We start from the raw sequence: 26,404 nt of genomic DNA, 5'->3' as shown, positions 1-26,404 counted from the left end.
AATGTAACATTATGTTCTATATTTATAGTTAAGAAATGGAAATATTCACTATCTTGGATTGAAAAGTGAATATTCAAAGTAATTTTTACTACAAACAAATACTGAGATATTTCGTTAACTCATCCATATCGGTTCATTATTGGCAAAATCCACTTCAAACAAAAATATTGCTCGAACACACCAATTCCAATCAATTATTGCACCGGTTTTGTCACCGTTCAGTATTAATTTTTTGAAACGTTTTATTTGTGCTTGATTATTAGATATCAATATATATTGAGGAGGAAGAGAATGATTTTTTTTCCTATTCTTATGCTTTATCTTGTATTCATTAAAAGCTGAATTTTCACAGACATCTTCATCAGTGAATTTATCCTTAACGGATTTAGAACTTTTAATCCCATGTGCCCTTAAAATTGAAGATATTATATCGACTCCACCTTGAATATCACTCGATATATTTACGTCAGAAATAAATGCGCGTTCAAATATTTTTGCTTTAGATCTAGTTTTCTTCAATTTTTCACTGTCAAAGTCTTTGATTCGGTACTTGGCCAAAATCAAAATTAAATTCGGCCATCTCCCCTTTATGAACCAGTTTTAGTATTTCATTTATAAAATTTGGTAATAGTACATATTCCAGTGGATTAAATGCCATTGCTTTTAAAAATTTAATTGTTCTCATTTGCTTTGGGGCAATCACCGTATTTAGTTTGATACTTAAATCAATCTCTTCGTAGAGACGAATTCCTAAAAGGGATAATATTATACTATCTAAATCAGATATTTCATCCAGACAGCCAGTTGTTACCGCATCAATATTATAAAACAATTTATTAATATATTTTGCACTTTTTCTAGCATGGTGAATGGTGGACATAGATTCCTCATCTAATACCTTGTTTAATAGGAACAAAGCTTTATTTAATAATTTCTCCTTCTCTTCCATTTCTTTAATTTCTTCAGGTAGTAAACTTATATTCTTCATTTTCTTTCTGTTAAATTCGAATTCATTTAGAGACTCAATATCAGTATGCAATCTTTTTGCCGCTTTCTGCTTTGCCGCTCTACCAGAATGTAATGGGGGTGTTGATTTAGCATCAGTGTCAGTATCATCTTCCTGGTTTCTCTGTGAATCATAACTTTCATTATCAAATTGCGTAGTTGAAGGCTCTCTTGAATTATCTGGTGTATTAAGTGTTTGCATTGATGTAATAGTTGTAGTAGCATCTCCAGTTGCATTATTTTTGGATTGAACTTCATTAGTTGCTGACACTTGGTCAGGTTTCCCTAACTGGCTACTAACTGGTGACTTCTGACTTGAAAAATTTAGAAATTCTTCAGGATAGTCTTTATCATCCGATGTCTCAGTATTAGTCGCCCTATCTCTTATATTTTCTTTTCTCAATTCTATTTGAGAAGAACCATATTTCGGCACTAACATACTATCAGATGATTCATTCTCTTGCTCATTAACTTGTGAACTATTATTGGGACTTTTAGCTAACGGGGTGGAATCACAAATTGGCATTGGTTCAATTATCGATTTTTCAAATGCATCCCCATTTTGTAGTAACCCTAAAGATGTAGATAATTTTTCATTACAATTGTTGGACTTATATTCATCTAATGTGACATCTAATTTTGATCCCTTTTCATAACAGTTCTCTAACCAACGATGATTCACGACGCTGCAGTTATCTGTCCATTTTAATGCTGTTTCATATTTTTTTCCATATGGGAATCCAAACAACAGATGTGTATTTTTTTTCGATAATTCGGTTGTACTAGTACCTCCTAGAAATCTTGTCAGCTGTTGAATATAATAACGTTGTTGGCCAAAATAGTTTGTAAAAGTTAAAGTTAATTGATTTTTATCGAACATTTTTCTTTTATATGGGATTAAAGTTAATTTTGAACATGGATCTATAAACTGATTCACTGACCACATATAGAAAATCCAAGCAATATTACCCAATTTATAATTTAATTTTGAACATATTTGGTATTCTTTAGAGTTGACTGTGTCGCCAATAAAACAATCATTTTTCGGATTTTTCAAATCTGCATCATCGATATGTCTGGTTACTTTCCCACCATTTGATTCTATTATTTTGATTATAAAATTGTAAAGATTTTTATCCAAAGCTAAATCCATACTAATGATGAAATTATGATCGATCAAGTATTTATTTTTTGTAGTTGGTTGGATGGACCCTAGTAAGTTCCAAGAATCATTTAAAGTTTCTTCAGCATCTTCCGGCGATAAAGATGAATCTAGAATGAAATTTTTTTCGTCGACGTACTTAACCTCTAGAAAGCATTGGCATAGCCAGGCAGGATATACTTGTTTTATCCTTGAGTGGCAATCCGAAGCCACAATTGCGATCAATGCGGGATCGGTTGGGTCGGATGATATCAAATGTGTTGTTTTATTAGAGATCATATCTGATACCGAACCACCTAGTGCATTGATCAATTCTGAATATAGAATATTTTCGGTACGATTGAATACAGTTCTTGAGACGTAAATTGTGCAATCCTTTAGTATATGACGAGGATCCGGAGAATAATTAGTAGTTTTCACGATTCTATTACTTTCGATACATTGCGTGATCCAGTCTGGAGTGACCACGGGTATTAAGAAATCGGAATTAGCTATTTCATAAAATGGGAAATTAACATTTTCACTAATAATGAAATGAATTTTTGAATCATTGAACAAATTTATAAAATCATTTCTATTGGATATCTTGTGCGATAGTTGTAATGATTGTACGTCGATGATGGTACAACCAGAAGCAGAATGTAATTGCAACAATTCTTTTAAGTTTCTTGCTCTATGTATTCCATTTGAATTTTCTATTACGATGACGAAATGTAGGTGTTCGAATCGCTTTGATTTTTTAATCATGTTAAATAACGTGTTAAAAATCGTGGAAATTCTGGTTTACGTTTGGAATACCACAAGCAATGCTATGTTCAGATTCAGATTCAGTTTCCGGCGACTGTCAGTTGTTGATAATAACCACATTTATATCAATTGAAACAACTAGAGATGTCATCGAGAATAAACGCCAAAATTTGATATATATTGTTATATTATATTATGCTATTGTAAACGAAACTTTCGAAAATGATAAAAATCACGTAAGTTTACGCGTCTCGGCCGATGTATGTAATCTGGTTTTGAAAGGGAAGGGAAGGGGAGGGAATGCGATTGAAGGTTGGGAAACAAAATAAAGGGCGGGAAGAGAAGAGAAGAGAAGAGGAGTATAAAAGGAGATGAGGTAAGTTTAGATTTCAAAGAACAAGGATGAGATGTGATGGGATGGGATGTTGTTGTTTGGCAGATTTGTTGTTGTTGTTGTTGTTGGGAGGGGATGGGGGACAGCAATTGGTGTTTGTCTAGTACATCTCATAGTTGCGAGTGTGTATCTGTAGGTGTTGAAGAAGCAGGGATCTGAGAAATTGGAAAGATAGTTAGCCGCCGAGAGCAAGAAAGAAGAAGAAGAGGTGTGTTTGTGTATTCAAGACATGGAGTTGATATCTGAGTATAGCATCCACCACGAGTACTTCAGCATGGTGGTGTATGAGGTTGATTGCCACAACATGATGAACAAAGGGTTGGGAGAAGAGGAAGTGCAAGAGTGGATTGTGTTGGAACTGGCGAGGTTGATCCGAGAGAAGGTGGAAGGTATGGATGATGCCCGAATAGTGAACATCTCGCTGTATGAGAGCTACTACCCGTTGTATTTTTGGGACTATTTCTTGCAGATGGCCATTGACGAGCTGGCAGTGTCTGGCGGTGGCAACTTGCGAGTGAGAGTGTTTGTCAGCGAGGGGAAGAACGGCGACAAGAAGAGGTACATCCACGAGAACAGTACGTTGTACAACTGTCTAAAGAGCATGGCCACCGCAGACGAGGAAGGATCGGGGTGCCTCAAATTGCTGGAAGTGCCACGGCCGCCGCCGCCGCCGCCGCCAAGTGATGGTGTAGAATATGAAGGGATAATCAAGCGGATACTGTTGAAACTGTTTCAAGATTACGGCATTAGCAGAGATGAGGATATGGGTGTGGTGTTGTCCGAGTACCACAGCTTGCAGGAGCTGCTGGAGGATCTGGACTGGCAGCAGCAAGATCCTCAACGAAACTGAGCTGAAGTTGGAAAATAAAACCACAAAAAACACAAAAAGCACATGCAAGCAAGCAAGCAAGCACAGAGATATTTTTGTGGTGCTTGTGTCTTTTTGTAACTTGCCACTCATTGCATTGTTGTTGTTGTAGTTGTATTAGATGAGACACGTGCGTCTGTCCAATATTAAGAACAAGAACAAGAACAAAATATCAACTAACTAAAATGCGCTACCGACAGACCATGGCCCGTAAAAAACAAGTTGCCAGCAGAGAAAGTGTCGTGCGGTGGGCTTTCCTTTACCAATCGAAAAGATAAGCAAGAAAAAGAAACGGCGGGAGATATTCTCTGGGCAAGTCCCTCATGCTCGTGCGCAGCTCATGTGTTAATGCTCATGTTCCCCTGGGCAGGATGGGATGGTCTTGTTTTGTTTTTTGTTGTCGTTGTCGTTGTCGTTATCAAGTTGCTAAATACTCTATTTTCCGGCAGTCTGTACGTCTTATCTCTTCAAAATCGGTATAGGTAGGTATTGGTATTGGGTATCGTGATATATTTAAATTTTGTTCTGGGATTGTTTGTTTGTTTGTATGGGTTGGTATTCATCGTCTTCTCTCTCCCTCTCTCTCTCGCTCTCTCTCGTACTTCTTCCGCTCATCGTTGTTATATCCTCGTGATTATCCGTTGCTTATTTCGAATCCCAATTTCATATTTCATATCTCTAAATTTGAATTTGAATTTGAATTTGAATTCGAATTCGAATTCAAATACTGAATACTGAATATTGCATTTTGCATTTTGCATTTTGCATTTGAATATTGCATATATTGCATATATTGCATTTAACTTTAAGTTTGACTTTGACTTGGAATAGTTAACTCCTTCACATCGGCCTAATCCACTGTTTCTCAACCCTGCTTGGATATTACCCATTTATAACTATACCTACCCTATATCCCATCCATACTTATTCTTCCTCTCGTATCTGATCGAATGAGTAATTAAATTACATTCTACTACAGGTTTTGTTGGATTTTATTTTACTAATACCGTTCCCTCTTTATTTTCACTTCCTCAGTATAATTATATATTATATTTCATTAGTCTGTGTGTGGTTTTTTTTGGCTTTACCAAACCTCAACGAAACAAACTTACTTACTTATATCCAAATTTAGACCCAACAATACATATATATATATCTATATTTATACCCACTTACTACTGCTGGCCATAAGATTTCGGTTTAATCCAATTTTTTAATCTCTTTACAAAATATAACAAATATATCACAACTGCTCATATACAAAAAATGAAATTCGGCAAATATCTAGAAGCAAGACAAGTCGAATTGCCTGAACACAATGGCTATTTCATAGACTACAAAGCATTGAAAAAACTTATCAAACATCTATCAATACCCAATAGTAACCACAACACTCCCTCATTTGACTCAAACGATGCATCTAATACAGAGATGAATAACACAACGACTACAATGACAATGACTGACGACCAAAATACAGATCCTCATTCCTTGGATGACATAAATCAATCACTGGTATATAAAAGATTACAAGAAAACCAATCAGCATATTTTTTCAAGCTGGAAAGAGAATTAGAAAAAGTAAACTCTTACTATTTGGAAAAAGAATTAGATCTGCATATTAAATTCGATATTTTGAAAAAAAAATTAGACGATTATAAAAAACATGGGAAATTGACAACAAAGGATTCAGTCTCTTATAAAAATTTATTAGCAGGTATTAAAAAACTACAACGAGATTTAACCAATCTAGAACAATTCGTAGAACTTAACAGAACCGGTTTCATGAAGGCTCTGAAAAAATGGGATAAAAGATCACATTCTCATCAGAAGGAATTCTACTTCGCAACCGTAATATCAATACAACCAATCTTTACAAATAATGACATACCAAAATTAAATGATTCCCTGTTGACTTTATCAATTAATTTAGAAGATACAAATAACCTAAATTTAACAGAGATTGTGGATCTAACAGACAACAAAAATATAACCATTAACAACCCATTGATAATAGAACATGATGAAAATAAATCTTTGAAAGAATCCTTATCAAAATTGACAACTACACTCGCAAAAGTAACTTCAGAAGATCCAACCATAAGTAAAACTGCATTAACTGGCCCTTTTTCAAAATTCTCTATTGCAAATGAATTGGAAAGAGAATTACTATTTGAACTTGAAATTGAATCAGAGATAGAAACATGGTTTAAAGAACTGCTGACTATAGCAAACATTAAAGATGAATCAAGAAAAAGAGAAATGTTAGAGAATTTTTCAAAACTTAAAATAGATACTTTCATCAACAAAACTCCAGAGGCAATTAAAAGTAATGACAAGAATAATAACATCATAAAAGATGCTGTAACGAAACTTTTCTTACTACTAGTTGAAAGTGACTTAGACGATGAATCTTTAAAGATCTTTTTCAGTACAACTAATGATAGAATTGATCTTTCTTATTATGATGAAAATGATCAAGTATTTTCAAGACGTAATGTTATCCACGAAGCAGCAAGATGCGCAACACAATCAAGATTATTCGTATTAGAAGAAATGCTTAAAACATTCTCTGACTCTAAAGATCTTTTAATGAAACTGATAAATGCTCAAGACTTCCATTTAAGAACACCTCTACATTATGTCTCGGAATTAGGAAAATCAGATTTCGTTAGAGCTTTACTAGAAACAAAATTAATAGAATCTGTAGATATTTTGGACAGAGACTCTAGAACTCCTTTCATTCTGGCAATAGTGAAAAATCATATTGATATCGTCAAACTTTTGCTAGAAGAAGGTAAAGCTGATCCAGCTCCTCAGAATACAGAAACTTCGAAACCTCAATTTTCTCCATTAACTGTTGCTTGTTATCACAATAATTACCAAATAGCAAAAATGATTCTTGAAAGGGGAAGCATCGATTTGAAATCTACTTTTGACCATGAAGGTTTAGGAAATCTTCATGTTGTTGCCAGAAGAGGTGGTAGCTCCAAATTGATCCAATTACTTGTTCAGCATGGAGCAGATCCAAACGGCTTTGACGAATTCAATAAATGGACTCCAATTTTCTATGCTGTTAAAGAAGGGCATAAGGGGACAGTTGAAGAGCTACTTAAGAATGGAGCAAATATCAATATAACTGATGATGAGAATAGATCACCTTTGTTTTATGCCATTTGGGAAGGTCATGTTGATGTACTCAATGTCTTAATTAAAATTAATTCGGATACCGATCCAAAGGCTCTTCCGGTTAATTCTAAGCCGTTGTTAACAGGGGATTTTTCAATGAGCCCAGTTGACTCATGTGGAGATATTCCAGATTTTACATTACCGCCACCTATTATCCCGCTCAGGAAATATGGTCATAATTTCCTAGAAAACAAAGTGTTCGTTAAAATCATTCTAAGACCAAATTCTGATTTTATTAAGATTCACAGTGACGATGATATTGTTACGTTGCCACCTGGGAGAATTACTCTAACCTCAAATTTACCTGGTTCCTTCCCTAGAAATATAATTCTTCCTATAGAAAATGAAGAAGATGGTGAAATTGTATTCCAAATAGATTCGTTAGATGAATTTGCAGTTGATTTTGAGACATTTCCTTCGTATGGAACAAAATTAATTGCGAAGACCACTGTAATGTCAAATGTTTTGACGAAGAAGTTGTCTAATGGATGTGGAAAATTGATTTTACCGATGTTTGACTCGAGGGTGACAAATATAGGATCATTTATATTTGAATATCAAATCGTCTATCCTTGCAATGTCAAACCTTTGGAAATTACGAAGTACGAAACATATTGGAAATCTACAAGTAATGATATGACAATAAAAAAGGATCTTCATCAGTTTGTGACTTCCTCGTCGTTGATTGGAAGATATGCATCACTGAAAGTTTGTAGTTTAAATGATGGTACAATCGTAGTGACACCTATGCTCTATATTACTATTGGCACCATTAAAATATTTATGAATGACTTGAGCAAGAATCAACTAGAAAGTTTTCTAAGTTATAACATTGAAGATGTTCCGGAGATCAATAATTTTGAGGATTTGATTCCTCTGTTGAATTCTAAGGTATATTCCCTAGACAAACTATTAACGAAAATTGATAATACAATCCAATTAGATATTCAACTCTGTTATCCAACTGAACAAGAAGTTAATGAAATTCCCGTCAAAATGGGACCATTACATGATTTGAATTCATTTATTGATAAAGTGTTATTAGTCGTCTTTGACCATGTTCGTGATTTACGTCATTCTGGTAAAGACTTGAGATCGATTGTTTTCAGTTCAAGTAATCAGCAAGCGTGTGTTTCATTAAATTGGAAGCAACCTAATTTTGCTGTATTATATAGAATGGGTGTATTATATCGTGAAGGAGATGAATTTGTAACAGATACTGCTCATCATCTAAAGAGTGAGGCTGTAAACAAAAAGATATTGAATTTGACAAACCATGAAAATTACTATTTACGTGAGATTGTGAGAGATGCTACGAATAATAATCTTTTTGGAATTATTTTACCGTATGAGTTGCTCCAAGTTTGTAGTCAAATTGGTAGCACAATTAGGTCTAATGGCTTATTATTAATAGCTTCTTTGGAATCTGAATCTGAAAACGTTCTGCATAATGATGATATCAATGGTACATTAATTGGATCAAAATTAGAATTCCATAGATCAATAGGCATTTAAAAAAAAATTCGTGCATAAGCAAAAAAATTGCAAAAATCATTATTATATTATCTTTAAGTTATATATAAATATAAAACTATGTATATAATTGATTACATAATGCTTTCTAAATGATATTATTTAATATTGTTTATTTTTAATGAATATAGTTTTTAATGTAATCAATATTTGACTATTGCAGAAACAAAATGTGGGTATTAGTGGGAGTATTATTAATTAAGTTAATCTGGCATGTTAACCTTTCAATCTATTTCAGATTTTTATGATTTAATAATCACTAGCATCGCTGTCATCTGACTTATCAGAATCATTTTTACGATCTGGAGCAAAAGTCAACTTTGTTGGTGCAGATTTAACTTTAAATAATTTTGATTTATGATCATTTAACTTCTGTGAACATGGTGATAACAGTCTATCAGTTGGTGATTCGAATTTGCCGTTTATTTGTCCATTCTTAGTTTTGATTTTTATTTTTTTGAATGGCACTTGTGAAAGTATTAGTTTTTTTAAATATTGATTTCTGTAATGAAATAGTAGTTGCTTCTTTACTTAAAGTTGAGCTAGATGATTTCTTTATAAAATTATTTTTGATATCTTTTTTTAAGTAATCGTTGTTGTTATTATCTTTAGCCATATCAATTAAATTAGTATGTTCAAGGAATTAAATATTCTTCAGATAAAAAAACAATATGTAATATATATTAATCCTTGTTAAAAAAAAAAGATCAAATTAGTATATTGTACAACTACTTAAAATGAACTTTACCCAACTTCTGATTCTTTCTCGGTCAACAAGAAAGTTTAGTAATAGAGATGTTATGATGCTTGATACCTTTAGATATCTTGAGAATAAGTTTTTTAAAAATGTAAAGTAATGAAAGATAAATTTATCAAATATTACAATTATGTTAATTTTATATCAAATATAATTCAATATATATATATAAGATAACGAATGAACAGCAAATGCATTATTAAACTAAAAAATTATGCCATTTACAGAAAAAAAAATTTTCGTTTTGTTTGTCTTTCTTTCTTAGGACATAGGTAAAGATTAGGTTTAGAAATATTTCCAATAGCAAATATTCAAGTCAGTTACCAGAGATTGAACTAAACAAAGTTTTTAAGAAACCAATGCATATATATCTTGTTCAATGCATTGTAATAATATGTCCTAAGCATTTAATTTAAGGTAGCCTCATTTCTGGCAGAAAATTACGTGAAAACAATTTGACGTATGTGGTTTCGAAAAAAGTTAAAATTCTTTATAGTGATATATTATTTACATTTTACCAGATCGGGATAACATATATGGAATATAACAGATGCAACTTAGCGCTGTTACCCAAACAGGAAATCATATCAGTATACCTAAGAAAGGAAATGCTCTTTCTTCTTTCCTGTCTTCGGTAATATTCTTTTACGATAATAGCATGAGAAAAAGAATGTGTTTTGCGGTAACAGAAAGGAACTAACAGTGTTTCTACGTAAATTTCTTTTAGATAACAGCGGATTTCTTCGGGTTACCCTTAAAAAAAAGAAAGAACAGCTACAAATTGTTACCCGCAAATGAAAATAAACTTCACACAAAATAATTTATTTGTTTAAACCCTGAATTGTTAATTATGAGAAGCTCTAGGTTAACTCTATAGATAGAGCATAGATTTAATAAATTACAATCTGCTTTGCTGTGTTTTAAATTCCAATGATAGATAGGAATCGCCCTACTATTATTTCTAATTATACTTTGTATTGTTGAAATAATATCTTGATTTCAGAAAAATTAATTTATCTAATGACGGTGAGATTACAATCCATTGAAGTTAATCCATTTGATGTTTTATTGTATTGCTTGTAATTCTACTTTGAGCTCTTCTCTTAGAAAACCAAAATACGGTACAATGGTGTAAATTAATATGTTGATTAAGTGAAGAATGTATAAGAGAGTAATTCTATTCAATGTTACCGAGTTTCTCATAATTAGATTACATTACTATATATCACGTGGTACAAGAAGTCATGTGATATCGATTTTGATATCACATGACCGTATCTAGTTTGATTCAAGCACGCTATTACTTTTGAGTTTCTGTATACATCAATAAGTTTGGAAATAATTAGGTATTTAAAAAAGAACTTGCATCATTGTTTTACACTTATTCATCTTAAATCATTGACAGAATCTCACCATTGTAATAATGATGATATAATTAATTATCTATCAGATTGTTCTTTTCCAACCCTTGATATTAATTAAGAATTGGTAAAGAGATCACCCCTCATCTCACCTGACCCACCAAAATAGCAAGTCTCTATTTGAACTGCACTTTAAAGCATGCAAAAAAGAGTAACATAAAAGCTGAATTCAAAATGTATGTGTGTGGGTGTTTGCGTTTTCCTTACTTCCACCTTCAAATTTCTATTGTAGAGCAACTTAAAAAGTTCATTTTCAACAGTAAGATCGAGAACTTCATGGGTATCTGATTCTACTTTTCTTACGGCCAAAATACACACTTCAGGAGACTTATGTTACCAACTGTCTTTTTTTGGGTATCTCCCTGTCCAATTGTCTGATCTTCTCGACGTTCATTCACCAACTACTGAAACTGCTGCTACAAGTTATCCATCGTCCAGAAAGAAAAAGAAACGTATCTCCTGTGTGTTTGCTTTTCGAAATTATATCTATCCTTTTTCTTTTTAAAGTCTCATGTGCTACGTTGTTTTCTTTCCGTTAGTATATTATTGTTAGTCCAAAAAGTAAAAAAAACAGATTATCAATTCGAATTCAACTTTGAGTTATTACCCATACCAAACTACCAAATTATCAAAACTCACTTCAAATTCAACCTGAAAGACAATTATCTTCCTCTTCATCTAATCTACCATCGGTGTGCAGGTAAGTTCTCTAAGCTAACCAATTGTCAGGCAAGTATAGCTTAAATATTAATGAACCTAGAAAACTTTTCTTCGACTAGCTACGCGTTTATTCCCAGATCAACTATTTTATTTTATTTTAATAGTTCGTTCATTGCACTTCTTATTCTTGATCCCACTGGAAAAATAATTGCATTCATACATACAAAAAAACATACATATTCTAATCAATTCAATTTTATACTAACATTTGTTTGTGAGTTGATACTTTTCACCTGTATTTTCATTTTCGACTTGACCATTTCCATATGTGCTACTTAATTACTTACTAATTCTTCGAAACTACTTTCTTCTTATTCAGGGATATTCTACCGATATGTTTGATCTAGCTTTGATTTGATTTGATTTTATTTATAACAAACTACCACTGCTGTTATTACCACTTATTTTCATTTTCATTATCACTTTGTTAGCTAACCGGTTTTTCCCTCTCTGAATGCTTGTTGAAATATTTTGGTTAATCTATCTATGTTCGAAATCTTTAAAATCAGTGTCTCTCTTTCTCTTTTTCTTTGTCTGTCTCCATCTTACCAAGGCTTTTTACTTTGCTTTCCACATCTTTCGTCACTTTTAATCCAACTATTATTATTATTATTATTATTGTCTTGTTGTAGTTGTAGTTGTAGTTGTAATTGTAATTGAATTTTTATTTTTACTTGATCTTATTACTTTCACCTTGTGGATTGAATCGAGTGGATACTGCCGTATCTATTAACCTCTTGGATACGTCCTGTTCATTTTGGATTTAATATACTTTGTTGACATATATTACACTCCACAATTTCTTATTTGTATATTGAAGCATTTTTTTTATATATATCCTTTTTATCGATTGTACAATTATTTATACTAATTCTCATCTTATTAATTTATCTCTGTATTCTTTATTTGAGCTAGGATTGATCACTATTGTTACTGTTGTTGCTTTTGGGTTACTATCTTTTAGTTCTAAATAATTACAAAAAAATTATAGATTCGATCTTGGTGCAAACTTGAGATCGTGTGTATTATTAATTTGGTTCAGTTCTTAGTGGATTAAACAAAATTATATATCGATAATAAGAAGAACGTTGAAGGATACATATATATATATATATATTATTGCTCTCAGTTTTCTGTGTGTTTATCAGACTTCAATTCAAATCTAAATATAAATTTATTTGTTTGTTTGTTAGTTATTGTTTTCATTAATAGTATAAGAATATAGAAACACAATGAATTTGTTTAAAAAGAAATTTAAAGAATTGTTCTATACTTATAGTACAGAAGATCGTTATGCTGAATATAATCCAAGTGAGGAATCAAATTATGGTAATAATTCAAATAGAAATTTTCAAAATGCTAACCCTTCACAGATTCATTTAAATAATTCGAATGGTTTTGTCGATGAAGAAATGGGTAATTTCGATTTAAATAATAATGAAATGAACGAAAATATGGGTCCTGATGGTTCGAACAATCATGATAACGATGGTGTATCAGAAGCTATTTTGGCCTGGAGACATATAGATAATTGGGCAAGTGACAATAATGCAGATTTATTTGCTACTTTAGGTGATCCTTGTACAAGAAATGATATTGCCAATGCAGAAGAAGATTTGGATATTACTTTCCCTGCTGCTGTAAGAGCATCTATGAGAATTCACGATGGTCAAGAAGATTTGGAATCGATTACAGGTACTTCTGGTCTGTTCTATGGTTTACAATTAATGACCTTAGATGAAGTTGTTCATATGGCGCAAACTTGGAGAAATGTAGCTCAAAATATCAAGAGACGTGAAGAACAAATTGCTTCTGCATCTGGTAGCTCAAAGGATAACAAAAATAGTGATGCAAGAAATCATTTTAAATTGCCAAATATTCCAGAACAAAAGTCAGTACCTCCAAACGCCATTCAAACTGCTTATGCTCATCCTTCTTGGATACCATTGTTAACAGATATGGCTGGTAATCATATTGGTGTTGATTTAGCACCGGGTCCAGAAGGTTCTTATGGACAGATTATCGTTTTTGGTAGAGATTTTGATACAAAATATGTCGTTGCTGATAACTGGGGTAATTTCTTGTTATCTTTTGCCAACGATTTAGAAGCAGGTAATTGGTATTTGATCGACGATACTGATGATTACTTGAATGGTGAAGGTGAACTAGTATTTAGAGATAAAAAATCAAACGGTCCAGTTCAGGACTATATGGAAGTTTTGAAATCAAGATCTGTGAAGAAGTACACTGGTGGCAATAAACCTGAAAAGGTACAACATCAATACCAACCTGCTGTAAAGAATCCAACAACTAATAACAGTAGATCTGTGAATATAAATAACACTCCATATTCTGATGTTATTCATTCCAGTTCAAAAGAAGAGGTTAAAGATTATCATGATGATGAAATAATAGTCACAGAGGATGAACAAGAAGATGAACAAGGAGAAACTGATACCATTGTTGAGACACCAATGGAACACTTAAAGGAAGATTCTAAGGTTACAGAAACTAAGCAAGAAGAACCGGTTGAAGAAATCAAAGAAGAATCTAAAGAAGAACCTGAAACTGTGGAGAGTAAAGCTGATGAACCAAAGGTTGAAGAAGAACCAAAGGTTGAAGAAGAATCAAAGGTAGAAGAAGTACCAAAGGTTGAAGAAGAACCAAAGGTTGAAGAAGAACCAAAGGTTGAAGAAGAATCAAAGGTAGAAGAAGTACCAAAGGTTGAAGAAGTACCAAAGGTTGAAGAAGAACCAAAGGTTGAAGAAGAATCAAAGGTAGAAGAAGTACCAAAGGTTGAAGAAGTACCAAAGGTTGAAGAAGAACCAAAGGTTGAAGAAGAATCAAAGGTAGAAGAAGTACCAAAGGTAGAAGAAGAACAAGAAGCTGAAACTGAAGTAGAAGATAAAACCACCGACAATTCTAATGATAAAGTAACTAAAGATGAAGATGACAAGGAATTAAGGGACCCTGTTGAAGATATTGAAAAAGAATTAGAAACTGTAGCATTATAACCTCATATCATCATTTTAACTTATTATATTTATTTTATTTAACATTATTATAATATACAATTATTCCATTCACGAATTCTATCCAACATTTATTCATTGCTTATTTTTTAAGAGAATTACGTAGTAAAAATCGATCTTCTGAAGTATTTGTAATTTTAGGTGCTGAAATATAAACTTTGTGAAATAATTGCAATCTTAGAAAATCTATTGATTTATATTAAACTTCAAGCTTTCAGTAATTAATATATAATTAGACTATTCTTAAAGGATAATTTACCCTACTTTAATAAGTTGGATCTTATTATCATTAAATACGACATTTCTATTCCTTTACCTTCACTAATGAAAATTTTTAATTAAGAAAAACTATAAAAGGAACAAGATATTTTGAACTATGTAAAAGTTTGAAGTATTACATTACAGGTACTTAGTTTATTTTTTTAATGGGAAAATAAACCAGGATACATTTCAAATGATGGGAGATCAATATCAAGAAATGTAGGGATTGATTTCCTTACTTTTACTTGTATCGAACATGGTTCTTGCCTTTTACCAGAACCATCCGGGTATTGTCTCTCTTTACAGGTAATGCTGGTCATTAATGTATTCTCAATATTTTTTGGAACATTTTTTTCTCTACTTCATAGGTTTTCAAAACTATGAACCAGTTTGTAATTGTATCTCACAGTTACATGAAGTAATTTCATTTTCAATAATTTGTATTTCTGTTGTGGTTTAGTGACTTCATTTTCAACAAATCTATTCGCAACATATATTTACTATGAGTACATAGTAACAAATCATTGAGCTTGGACTGAACATTGATATACTACTTTAATGTAATTCGGATAAATTTATCTAATGGCTATATGTATTCTATGATTTAAGATCAAATCAAATATTCTTAATATGATAACGCCAAGGTAATGCGCCACTGTTCTTGCAAGCATACGTTATTAGGGTGTCATTTATAATTCGTATTAACTTATATCATTTTGGGATATAACCCTAATAATAATGTATTACCAATAGTGTACTCGATGCCCTAATTCTGTCTAAGTTTGTCTCAAAAAGACAACTTTTTAAAAATAAAAACGATACCTCAAACATTCACGTGATATTTGTCCGAAAAACTGCTTTTCTAGCAAAGCAAAGTGAGATGTAAAATAAAACACAAAATGTCCTAATTTTCTTGTCGAAAATGAAAAGTAACGTCCTGTATCTGGTTTTTTCGCGTTTCCCGTTTTTCTTCGTGTATTCTCTGCGTTTCTTTTTCAGCTTATACATTCTCCATTTTTTTTTTTCAAATCGAAAAATTTAACATGAAACTGAAAACCCAATGTAAAAAAGAAATTTAAACTTTTTTTTTATCGTTTTTGCGTCTTTCCTTTAGATCCATGAAGAAAAGTTCAATTTTGGAATCCTTTTTTTTTTTCGCGTTTATCTGTTTTATTGATGTGGATTCACTAACTCCTGTACTTTCTCTTGCAGAGCCGCTAGTGTTCTAAAGTTGATAGAGCTTCAGATAGACATAGTAGATGATTCCAAAGAATAAACCATCTACCAACAAGGTCAAGGTTGTACAGGTTATAGATATCAATCCCCATCAAAACATTATTCTTTTATTTAGTTTTTTTTTTTTTTTTTTTTTTTGGACAGAATAACGTAGCTCTTGAGATATTGAAGACAGTAGTATTACCGTGTCCTTGTTTCCAAGATCAATTTCTCAACTAAAGAAATCGATAATAAATACATCGAGAATTGAGTTGAAAATTATAATGTGAAGTGGAAGTATATATTGCAATGACTTTAAACTGGATACTATTATATTAAGAATTCATCTTAAGATAGGCAAAATAAATATATACTCAAAGAAAAAAAGCATTACTGTAAGGAATAGTGACTGGAAAGATCGAATCGTGAGTTGGAATAGGATTGTTGAAATATCTCTTGTCATTGAAAGGAATCGAAAGGCAATAACTGTGAAATTATAATGACCATCATTCAATATAATGATCGGATTACTTCGACAATATATCCATCTTCAATAAATGAAATCCCGACAAGTACTTTGTTTAAAAGAGCAGGAACTTCTTCAAAAAGTTCATCTACAGCTAGTGGTTCAGCCACCACTAGTCAAAAAAAAAACTCTAATGGTGAAGTTATAGGTATTGCAGTTGGTGTCCCTGTCGGCGTTGTAGTTATTTTACTGCTTGTTATCTTATTCATAGTGTACAAAAGAAGTAAAAAAGAGGAAAAGGAGGATGATGATCCAGAATTTGCTGGTGATTTGACATATATGACCGAACCAAAACCATTGTCTATGAAACACAATGACTATTCTTCTGAATCGATAGATTTCAAAGGGACTGATGAAAAAAATTACGGTAGTAACAATTCTAATCCATTCAGTGATCCTTCGACTTCACTGAATCAGATGAAAAATCCAAGTTTTGTTCAATTACCAGATAGCATAGAATCCAATTCTATTAGAAGTTATGCAAAATTACATGATTCTTTAATTGGTGGGTATAATTTGGTATCTTCAAGAAATAATAGTTCTTTGTCGTTACTACATGACGATACCTCCATTAATAGGCCGACTATGTCTAAAAATAATTCAAATTTGAACATTGTAACAACTTCAACAACTACTACTACTACTACTCTTGATGCTGCTGCTGTTGTTGTTGCTACTATTAGTTCTCATGATGGAATTTTTAATGAAACAAAAGTGGATCAAAGAGCTATAATTGAAGATAACCAACGACCAATCTCCAGAATTGACAATGATCAGGATAAAATTTACCGTCTATCTATAAATACAGAAGAAGAAGAGGTCGTTGAAAGGATAAAAAGTGTATATAAGGTTTACCTTGAAAGTGATACTGTCGAAGATAAAATGGATCAAATTTCTCTAGATTTTGAAAAGAACCAATATCCTCATCCGACTTTAATGAATGATGAAGGAAACTTGACCGTTGAAACTTTTTCGAGTTCCTCCAACTTAATGGATAGATCATATCCTGAGTCAGAAGTAACTATAGATTCGACTGTAGGAAGTGATGGACGTGATGATCATATAGAGAGATACAGTAAGGCCACAATTACAGACAGCATGTTAGCACCATTAGATATTGGAAATTCTAAAGACCACCTTCAACTTCAAGCGGCAGGAGCGGCTTCAAGAATTGCTTCTTCAATTTATTCTGAACTTCCTAATTTAAACGGTACCAGAATCTCTCAGCAAATATCAAAGCCTCAAAATGTTCAACACTCTCAAAATATCAATATCTATAGTCCTCAATTCCCGAACATGACTTATCAAGCTCATGATAATGCATACGATACTCAAAGACACCATCAGCAATATTTATCTCCAATAAATACTCAACCAATATATTCTTATAATCATGAGCAACAATTTAACCATCCTCAAACATTAGAATCTATTGAGGAACTTCCAACACCAACACAATTGAAACTAATGCCTTCTGATTCAATTCACTCGTTAACATCATTTAAAGATAAACAAAGGAATCAATTAGTTCAGTTAAATACTGCAAGATTGCATGGTACAGCTTTGAATCCGATGGATCATCCAGAAATGTTTTACACTCAAACATCAGATTCACAATTCACCTACCAACAACAAGGAAGAAGCTATGGTGATATGAGCAAAGTAGATGTGCCAAAACCATATCAATTAAGGCAAAGTATTGTGATGACAGATCCGTCATTATTGTCAATGACAGGAAGATATAAACCTGCGGGTTCTTTCAGAAATATACACAGTGCAAACTCCAGAAATAACAGTTTAGTTTCACAATTGCATCCAAGCGAGCAAGCATATAAAGCAAGGGTCAGTGGCTTACTGGAGTTTACTGATGTCGAACAGCCACCTAGTGTTGGTGAAATTTTACCACATAGTGGTACCCATGATGACCTAAGGAAACAATTAGGTTCATCTCATAATTATAATGTAACAATTTAAATAATCTATAATAGAAGTCACTTTACAGTTATTGTAAAAAATCCACATATTACGTAGAAACGATGGTTTACTTAAAAAACTTTTAATACAGGGTAGAAGTAACTTTTGAAAGTCTTTGAATTACATTCTCTTTATCAAATTCATTAAAAATAAAGTTATAAATAATATAAATTGGTTCATTATTAGTTCAATATGGAAAAAAAAATTAATAACTTTTTAAACGCTGATTATAATCTCGTTCATTTAGTTTCTCTTCTGCTGAAAAAATATCTTCTTCTTCTACAAACAAATAGTCCGTTGGATCACCGCCAAACTCCTTACTTTGTACAAGGAAATCACGAAGTATACCATTAAATCTTTTCTTATTATCATAAAGTTTAGTTAAGGCAGACAAAAATACAATAATTTGCTCCCTTGATAATTGGGTAAATGCATTGTTTATCAAATTGGACATATATTCTATTAAAAATGTATGATTTGAAATCCTTGGCTCCATATCATCATTTCTGAAAACAGAAACAGATAATGCACCATTTTCAATAAGTGACACCAATTTCATCAAAAGTAAAGACTGTCTGTTGAACCCAGCTTTGTGATCTGGATCAGTCATAGCATAAAATACTTCTGACAGTAATGTTAAATAATGTGCACGATAAAAATTAATAGAGAATACTCTATTATGGCCTAATTTTTCAATATTATGGATTAAATCCAATCCAATCTGAAGGGATCTAATTTCAATATCCCTATTGGTGTGTTTGATTCCCCAACATATTGTATCTATAAATAACTTAAATTTCTGGTCACTTAATTTTATTAATGTATTAAAGTATTTTTTATTGATTTGTTCCAAAAGCTTGTAGAATTCAATTCTATGCTCGGGGTACTCTACTAAGTCGCCTTTTATCATGTTTAGGGTTGTGAAAAATATAGCATCGTAAATTTTATCTACATAATCCGAAATAGTCACATTTGTGGAAGATACTAGAGATATCATGCAACTTAATACCTCCACTTCTTTTACTTCATTTTCACTTTTAACAAAATCGGTTAAAACAACATCCAGAAATTCAGAGTTAATGAAATTTAATACTTCCTCTTGATTATGAACATTCCTCATTAATAATTTAACAAGTTTCAAAATGTTCCTTTTGATACCTCTGAGGAGTTTCAAGATATTAATATTATCCTCAAATTCTGTTGCATTGTTTGAAGTATTTTCTATCCTTTCTATAAATTTTGTGCTGAAGCCATATAAATGTACGACATCTTCCAAAATCTTTTCAAACTGGCTGTAAAAGCCTTCTTCCATACCAGAACATACAGCTGAGTTTGTTTTTATGATATTGTTGATGACTACTAAGTTTTCAGGGTCCAAAAATAGGGAATCAGCATTCCTATCCGTTGTCATCAAACTCTTCCATGCAATATTTGGTAACTCCATTAAATCTGAAAGAAGTGAGTTACGTTGTGATACTTTTCTTTCATCACCAATAATTATCCCACACGACTCATAAAAGCTTTGAACTTGACTTGTATTTAAATCACTGGTGATCTGTCCAATGTCACCAATAATCTCATTTATTAGTGGAGTGGATTGGAATGGATGAGTTATAAGAAATGATGATTTACACTTGAGTGCAATTCTAGAAAATGTTTCACAGGACATATCCTTGATAGCCTCATTAGGTTCGTGAATGACTTCAAAAAGTTTTAGGATAACGGTTTTCAAGAAACTCCAATGTGTTTTCAAAAATTTTGGATATTGTCCTGCTACATAAATGATATTAGAAGTTATTATTATGCCTTCATTAGGATTCATATTATCATCTGATAAGCTTAAAAGGTACTTCATTACCTTTGGTAAAAATGACTTTTCTGACTCCTCCGACATGACCCCAGCTATTGAACCTACCGCCCAGCATAGCTGATTTAACTTATTTTGATCAACCTTTAAATTTGAAGATAAACTATCCAATTTTTGAAGTAAAATAGTTTCAGTCTCTACAATATCAAAACGTGAAAGATAAATCAGGACATCTCTTTCTATTTTAAATAGTTGCTCATTTTCGGTATCTTGCACATATTGTTTCGAGATTTCTCCCTCATCGTTTTTTAGAATTAGTACCTCCTCAGGTCTAACCATTCTATCTACAATAGTCAACCGGAGATCTGAGTATAATCTAGAGTATTCGTTTAATTTTAGTGGAAATCGTTTTAAAAATGATGGATTAACGGCGCCACCACTAGCACTTAGGGACAATTGAATAACAGGTATACTTTGAACCTCTTGGTACTGTACCAACAACATGCTTCTCCAATAATCTAAGGAGATCTTAAATAGTGTTTTTTCTTTTATCTTAGTCAATTGAACCAAAATTAAGTGAGCATTAATTAACAAATTATTGAATTGTATCTCACTTTCTAAATATGGTCGATAATCTGAAAGAAACGAAGTTATAAATATCGTAAAATCTCTAAAATACTCTTGATCTTCATTAGAACCTCCCAAGAATATGTGAGCTAAGTCTGATGATCTTTCAAAGATGTCGGCAGTAACTTGTCTTAAGATATTTTCAAATTGGGAAGCTAACTTCTGTTTTAACAATAAGTCATCTCCTTTAGCTAATGATTGAACTGCTTCCGTAATACATCTTAGGGTGAGAGATCTATATGTTTTCGGTACTAGATATCTGTCAATCATAATGTCAATGACATTGCTCTCTATAATCAAATTATTTGGGGTGAACGGAATATATTTGATTAAACAATCTATGGCAATGGATATGGTTGTGCTTGATGGAGGTGATACTAATGTACTCAGTGAAAAATTGAATATTGTTACAATTTCATTTAATATAGATCTGTTCATTAAATCAGCCTTTTTCTGTGTCATAGCTTCTGAAGAAAACTCGAATATTTCTTCTGCTAATAATCTTAAAATTGTCAAATTATTTTCACAGACATTAGTCGATGATGCAGAACTGCTGATCAACTCTGATATAAAACCTGGCCATTCTTGAGGCCATTCTTGGAGAACAATCGACACAAGGGTAAAATTGCACTTTGTTATAAGACTTCTTTGCATTTGAAAAGTTTCATCGTCCATACAAAAGGATATAATCATTCCTACAACAAAATTTCTAATTCCAAGCCTTTGCTCAATGGGCAACATTTTCCATCTTGTCGATATTAATTTATCTAGAATAGATACAGCCAGAAACTTAGTCTTTGGATTTGTTGAAAATTGTAATATTTTATCCGTTCTTTGCCAAGAATCAGGGTGTTCCTGTAGCCTTGATAAAACATTGCCTGCCTCTGTTTGAATATCCCCAGATCCCTCATAAAAAGCATCCACTACTTTATCCAAAAGAAAAATGTCTAGGTCAATATTAAAATCTAAAAGCTCTTCCATAAAATATAATTAAACTATTAGGGGGGGGGGGGGCACACCTTCTCCTATATTTCAGTGTGATTTTATATATTACAAAATTTAATCCAATAAGATTCTAATGATGAACCGTTGTTCTAGCTACCAGATCAGAACCGTAATGTTATTTAGAATGCAAAATTCGATAAAAAGCTTAAAAAATATGAAATATCCCAAATCTTAATGCTATAGTATATGCAGAATGATGTAAATGTTCTTTGTAGTAGAATTTGGTCCTGTTTTCTTCCTTGTTATACCCTTCAGTTGTAATCTTTGATTTCGATTTATAATCAAACCATCTTATACTTTCCTCCAGATTAATTTCCAAACCCTAATGTGCCGATATGTGGGGGATCAAGAAAAAGGTATGATAAAAGTATAGAAATATGATAATAGTGACATAATATAAGAGACGCCAGAGGAATGAATTTTACATTGAAAAGTTGATTAAATATGCATTTAGTTTTAATAAATTGTTCTTTTTATAAATATAAATATAAAAAATGACTAAGTTTTTGTATTTGGAAACTATGACCTCTTCCCAAAATAAAGTATAATGTGTTAGAACAATAATGTCCATTTTAATAAAAATTAAGATAATGTTATGTCTCTATGAGTGGTTTAGGTGCTATCTGGTATATTGGTATGATGATTAGAATTTTCCTCTAATTTCTTACTATTCCTTGTCTTTGAAAAATGCCAGTTTTGGATTTTATTATACAACAACTCCATCTTTTCCCTCTTTATGATTTCATCAATCTTATCCATGATAAACAAGTATCTGACGTATTCCTCAATGCCTAAACATTTTCTTGCTTCAAAAGTAGTGTATAAGGGTATTGTGTTTAATAGATTAGCGAATACAACTTTTCCAGTTAATTCACTTATAAATTTGATGTGATGTAAAAATTTCCTATAAGTCTCCTTTCGTTCATGAATTTTAATCAATTGGGGTTTTGAAAATAATTCATCCAATCCTTTAAAATTAATATCCACATTGTAAGGATCTTCAGGATCGACTAACATATAGTTTTTAACAATGTTATGTATAGAATGTTCGCTACTCCATTTCTTGAAACTTAGTGGTCCTTCGAATGAATTCAGAAACGGTGTAATCTCTCCAAATTGTATATATCCAACACCATAGAAATCAAATTTTTTCCAGGCCTTTGTAAAATTTCGAATATGTCGTTTTTTTATTCTGTCAGAAGAATTACTTTCACCATAAACGTTACCAAAATGAGTAATTATGATGGACGCAAATATATTCATGAAAATATACATCGAAATGATGTTCCATAAAATTATTATGATGTAAGCGAAAACTGAGGATTCACAATTTCCCAATATAGAATTCGGAGTACATTCTGGATAAGATAAAGCAATATCTTCCAAAATATAATTCCATCTTTCACCAAAACTGCACCGAAACAAAACAAGTAATGCTTTCGGTACAGTTCTAAAATTTAAATTTTCTGTTGTGTTAGGTCCTAATTTTGTTAATCCAAATAACTGATTCAATGTAATGGCAAATACTAAAAAAACGATTAGCCAAGTGTATGCTAATGGTAATAGATATGGGCCGCTAGCAATAGCTATATCTGAAAGCTGGGATAATACATCAAACTGCGGGATAATAAATAAAAAAATAGAAGAACGGAAGACTTTAGCCGCTAAATTAGATGAAATGTTATCATCAGCATATGAGCTTGAGATGAAAGTGAATAGGAATGCAGACCATAAAATATAAAATTTGAAATACATCCATTTATTTTTGAAATATATTCGAAATCCATTACCATAGAGTGAAAGTAAAGCTGAAGATAACAATGCCGTAGTTGTTGCCATATAAAGTTTCCTTCTAACGATCCAAACTTCTTGTGCGTTATTGTTAAATTGTGACAACAGTAAAGAAATGTGGAAATAAAGAATTACATTAACAGATACATTGTAATACTGGTTACTTCCATTAACAAAATTAAATATCATCAGTCTGAAATTTTTGTAATTATTTGTATCAGGTACTCTTTCAGGATATGCCTGAGATAATAATTTCTTCGTGTAAATCCACACTTTTTCATCTTTTGTTTGAAATGCCAAACCAGTATTTGTTGAATGAGAAGCAATTATTGTAGATACAAAAAGATTAAGTATGAAACCCATGCTTATGAAATTGAATAGAATAATGAAAAATGCATTTCCAGGAGAAGCATTGACTATTGGTATTTTTCCTACGCCAGTGGAATTAACCAGCGCCATTAGCAAATCTACCCAACCTTCTAAGGAGATTATTTCGTATAAGCTCTTCAATGACACCCCAAAATTGTCGAAGTACAAATATGGTTCCTTATAAACTCTTGGTGACATTATGGACCATTTAAAGACTGTATTTGAAAACTCATTTGTGCACCCATCATACCCAAAGCTATTATCGTTACAGACACCAAGGTGTCCACGAAATAAGTGTAGGCCCCATACCGTAAATGGAAAAATGATACAAAACGAAGCGAATGCTGTCATTGGCAATTTTGAGAGCCCATTGAATATTAGTATATGAAAAGTATCTTTTCCTTTATCACTTATTGTGATCAACCTGAAAATTCTTATTGCAGTAAATGCTCTAAATATTTTGGCATTACTATTGTCACTTCTAATAGAGCTATATACATCAATCCACATATACTCCATGACAATAAAATCGATCACATTCCAAGGATTTCTAAGATAGGCATTGGGGGTATAAATAAATCCGTCAGCAACTGTTTTTATAATGAATTCCAATGTGAAAAATGAAGTTACACCAATATCAAAATAAACAACCCAATTCAAATTTTCGTTGGAATATTTCAACTTATAAAGTGGTGTAACATAACATGAAACAACTAATAATGCAATTGTCACAGCTAATGAAAGTAAAAAAAATAAGTCTTTACAGATTTCGCCAAACACTCCACTGTCTAGTATCTGTGAATCATCAAGGGAAAGTCCTTCGCTATCAATTCGTTCCCCATAACTTGAAGGAACGAGAAGTTGACATAACCTTCTAATAGTATTATTTGGGGAGAAAATAAAATACGAATCATTAAACCTTGGATGTTTCCTTAAGTATGCTGATTTTTCTTCATGGAAATTATTTATGGTTACAGTGATACCAGATTCAAATGGAGAATCACTTTCAGTGATTATTACTTTGGGATTATAATAAAATGGATTCTTTTTAACGAAATTGAATTTAGAATTAATATTTTCTCTAAAAAATCTTGATATACTCTTAAAGTATGTTGATATATCTTGATCATTCATTACAGTATGTTCATTAGAAAGCTTTTCAGTTTCCCTCGCCTTCATAATAGCTGAACCTGTTATTAAAAATTCTTTGAAATTCTTCGAATCTTGAGTCGATGGGCGTCTAAATATTTTTTTTTTTATTCTATCTATAAGTGAAACAGTTCTGTACATTTTAATTCTCCTTGGATAAACATTTTTAAGGTAGTATCCTAGCTGTAATTCTCTTTTCTTCTCTTCAGGAACCTCGAGACTATTTGCAATTAAAGCAATAAACAAATTTAAAATCACGAAGTTGGATAATATAAACCAGATTAGAATCATTATAGAAGAAAAAAAGGAAGAGAATGTATTTGATGAATATTCTTGGATACTATAAAGAATATCGGTCCAATTTTCACTTGATGCAATAATGTATAAGGAAATGAATGAATCAGATAAGAAAAACTGCTGAATTGGAAAATATCTTCAAAACTGGGAAAAAACCCTCCCGTGAAAAAACCAAATATCCTTTTAAAAACCGAAACTTGAAGGAGAAATAAAAAATCCCCAGGTGGGGTCTATGGATTTTTCTTAAACGCTTTTTCCAAATCCTTGCTAATTTAAATGAAGGACAATTCGAAAATCTAAAATTCGAAAATTAAAGCCAAAAAAGCCTGCCCTTTCCAAATTGAACTAATAAAATTGCCGGGAATGCCGAATCTTTGATAAAACATATCGCCTTTGAAATTCCCGAAATGGAAGGACCAAGGCCAAATGCCTCCCCAAGAGGCCTGGGGAAATTCTTTTCATTAAAGTTTCCAAAATGCCTTGGACCTTTAATCCCTTAGCACAAAACCCCACATAGGTCTTGTTTTTAACACAAATTCTTATTTCTCACAATAA

The 26,404-nt window shown here is 32.0% G+C and overlaps 6 protein-coding genes and 2 further genes across 6 annotated transcripts in view, besides 4 other annotated features; 4 read left to right on the top strand and 4 right to left on the bottom strand.

Moving 5' to 3' along the window:
* Positions 1-114: 114 nt before the first annotated feature.
* Positions 115-531: a sequence feature (similar to hypothetical protein; correction of possible frameshift sequencing error~similar to Saccharomyces cerevisiae RTT107 (YHR154W)).
* Kpol_1010p61 lies at positions 115-2,914 on the bottom strand (the record flags this gene model as incomplete).
* Positions 533-2,914: a sequence feature (similar to hypothetical protein; correction of possible frameshift sequencing error~similar to Saccharomyces cerevisiae RTT107 (YHR154W)).
* A 623-nt stretch (positions 2,915-3,537) lies between these two features.
* Positions 3,538-4,158, top strand: Kpol_1010p60 (uncharacterized protein; the record flags this gene model as incomplete). Its single annotated transcript, XM_001645751.1, has 1 exon — positions 3,538-4,158. One exon carries the CDS (start codon positions 3,538-3,540, stop codon positions 4,156-4,158), a length of 621 nt encoding a protein of 206 aa, XP_001645801.1.
* A 1,284-nt stretch (positions 4,159-5,442) lies between these two features.
* On the top strand, positions 5,443-8,880 carry PHO81 (Pho81p; the record flags this gene model as incomplete). The annotated part of the gene is made up of 1 exon (XM_001645750.1): positions 5,443-8,880. One exon carries the CDS (start codon positions 5,443-5,445, stop codon positions 8,878-8,880), a length of 3,438 nt encoding a protein of 1,145 aa, XP_001645800.1.
* Positions 8,881-9,147: 267 nt separating this feature from the next.
* Positions 9,148-9,336: a sequence feature (similar to hypothetical protein; correction of possible frameshift sequencing error~similar to Saccharomyces cerevisiae BNS1 (YGR230W) and SPO12 (YHR152W)).
* Kpol_1010p58 lies at positions 9,148-9,514 on the bottom strand (the record flags this gene model as incomplete).
* Positions 9,338-9,514: a sequence feature (similar to hypothetical protein; correction of possible frameshift sequencing error~similar to Saccharomyces cerevisiae BNS1 (YGR230W) and SPO12 (YHR152W)).
* Positions 9,515-13,028: 3,514 nt separating this feature from the next.
* Positions 13,029-14,810, top strand: SMI1 (Smi1p; the record flags this gene model as incomplete). The annotated part of the gene is made up of 1 exon (XM_001645749.1): positions 13,029-14,810. One exon carries the CDS (start codon positions 13,029-13,031, stop codon positions 14,808-14,810), a length of 1,782 nt encoding a protein of 593 aa, XP_001645799.1.
* Positions 14,811-16,803: 1,993 nt separating this feature from the next.
* Positions 16,804-18,804, top strand: Kpol_1010p56 (uncharacterized protein; the record flags this gene model as incomplete). Its single annotated transcript, XM_001645748.1, has 1 exon — positions 16,804-18,804. One exon carries the CDS (start codon positions 16,804-16,806, stop codon positions 18,802-18,804), a length of 2,001 nt encoding a protein of 666 aa, XP_001645798.1.
* Positions 18,805-19,009: 205 nt separating this feature from the next.
* On the bottom strand, positions 19,010-22,219 carry Kpol_1010p55 (uncharacterized protein; the record flags this gene model as incomplete). The annotated part of the gene is made up of 1 exon (XM_001645747.1): positions 19,010-22,219. One exon carries the CDS (start codon positions 22,217-22,219, stop codon positions 19,010-19,012), a length of 3,210 nt encoding a protein of 1,069 aa, XP_001645797.1.
* Positions 22,220-22,855: 636 nt separating this feature from the next.
* Kpol_1010p54 overlaps positions 22,856-26,404 on the bottom strand; it is a gene marked incomplete at both ends in the record, with an annotated part of 6,589 nt that continues 3,040 nt past the window's right edge. Inside the window, one exon of the mRNA XM_001645746.1 lies at positions 22,856-25,843. Within this exon, the coding sequence (XP_001645796.1) occupies positions 22,856-25,843 (2,988 nt within the window).

The sequence above is a fragment of the Vanderwaltozyma polyspora genome, genomic scaffold (genome assembly GCF_000150035.1).
Source record: "Vanderwaltozyma polyspora DSM 70294 KpolScaffold1010 genomic scaffold, whole genome shotgun sequence".
Classification (NCBI taxonomy): domain Eukaryota; kingdom Fungi; phylum Ascomycota; class Saccharomycetes; order Saccharomycetales; family Saccharomycetaceae; genus Vanderwaltozyma; species Vanderwaltozyma polyspora.
Note: the sequence above shows the minus strand (reverse complement) of the source record. Positions and strands in the feature narration are given on the sequence as shown.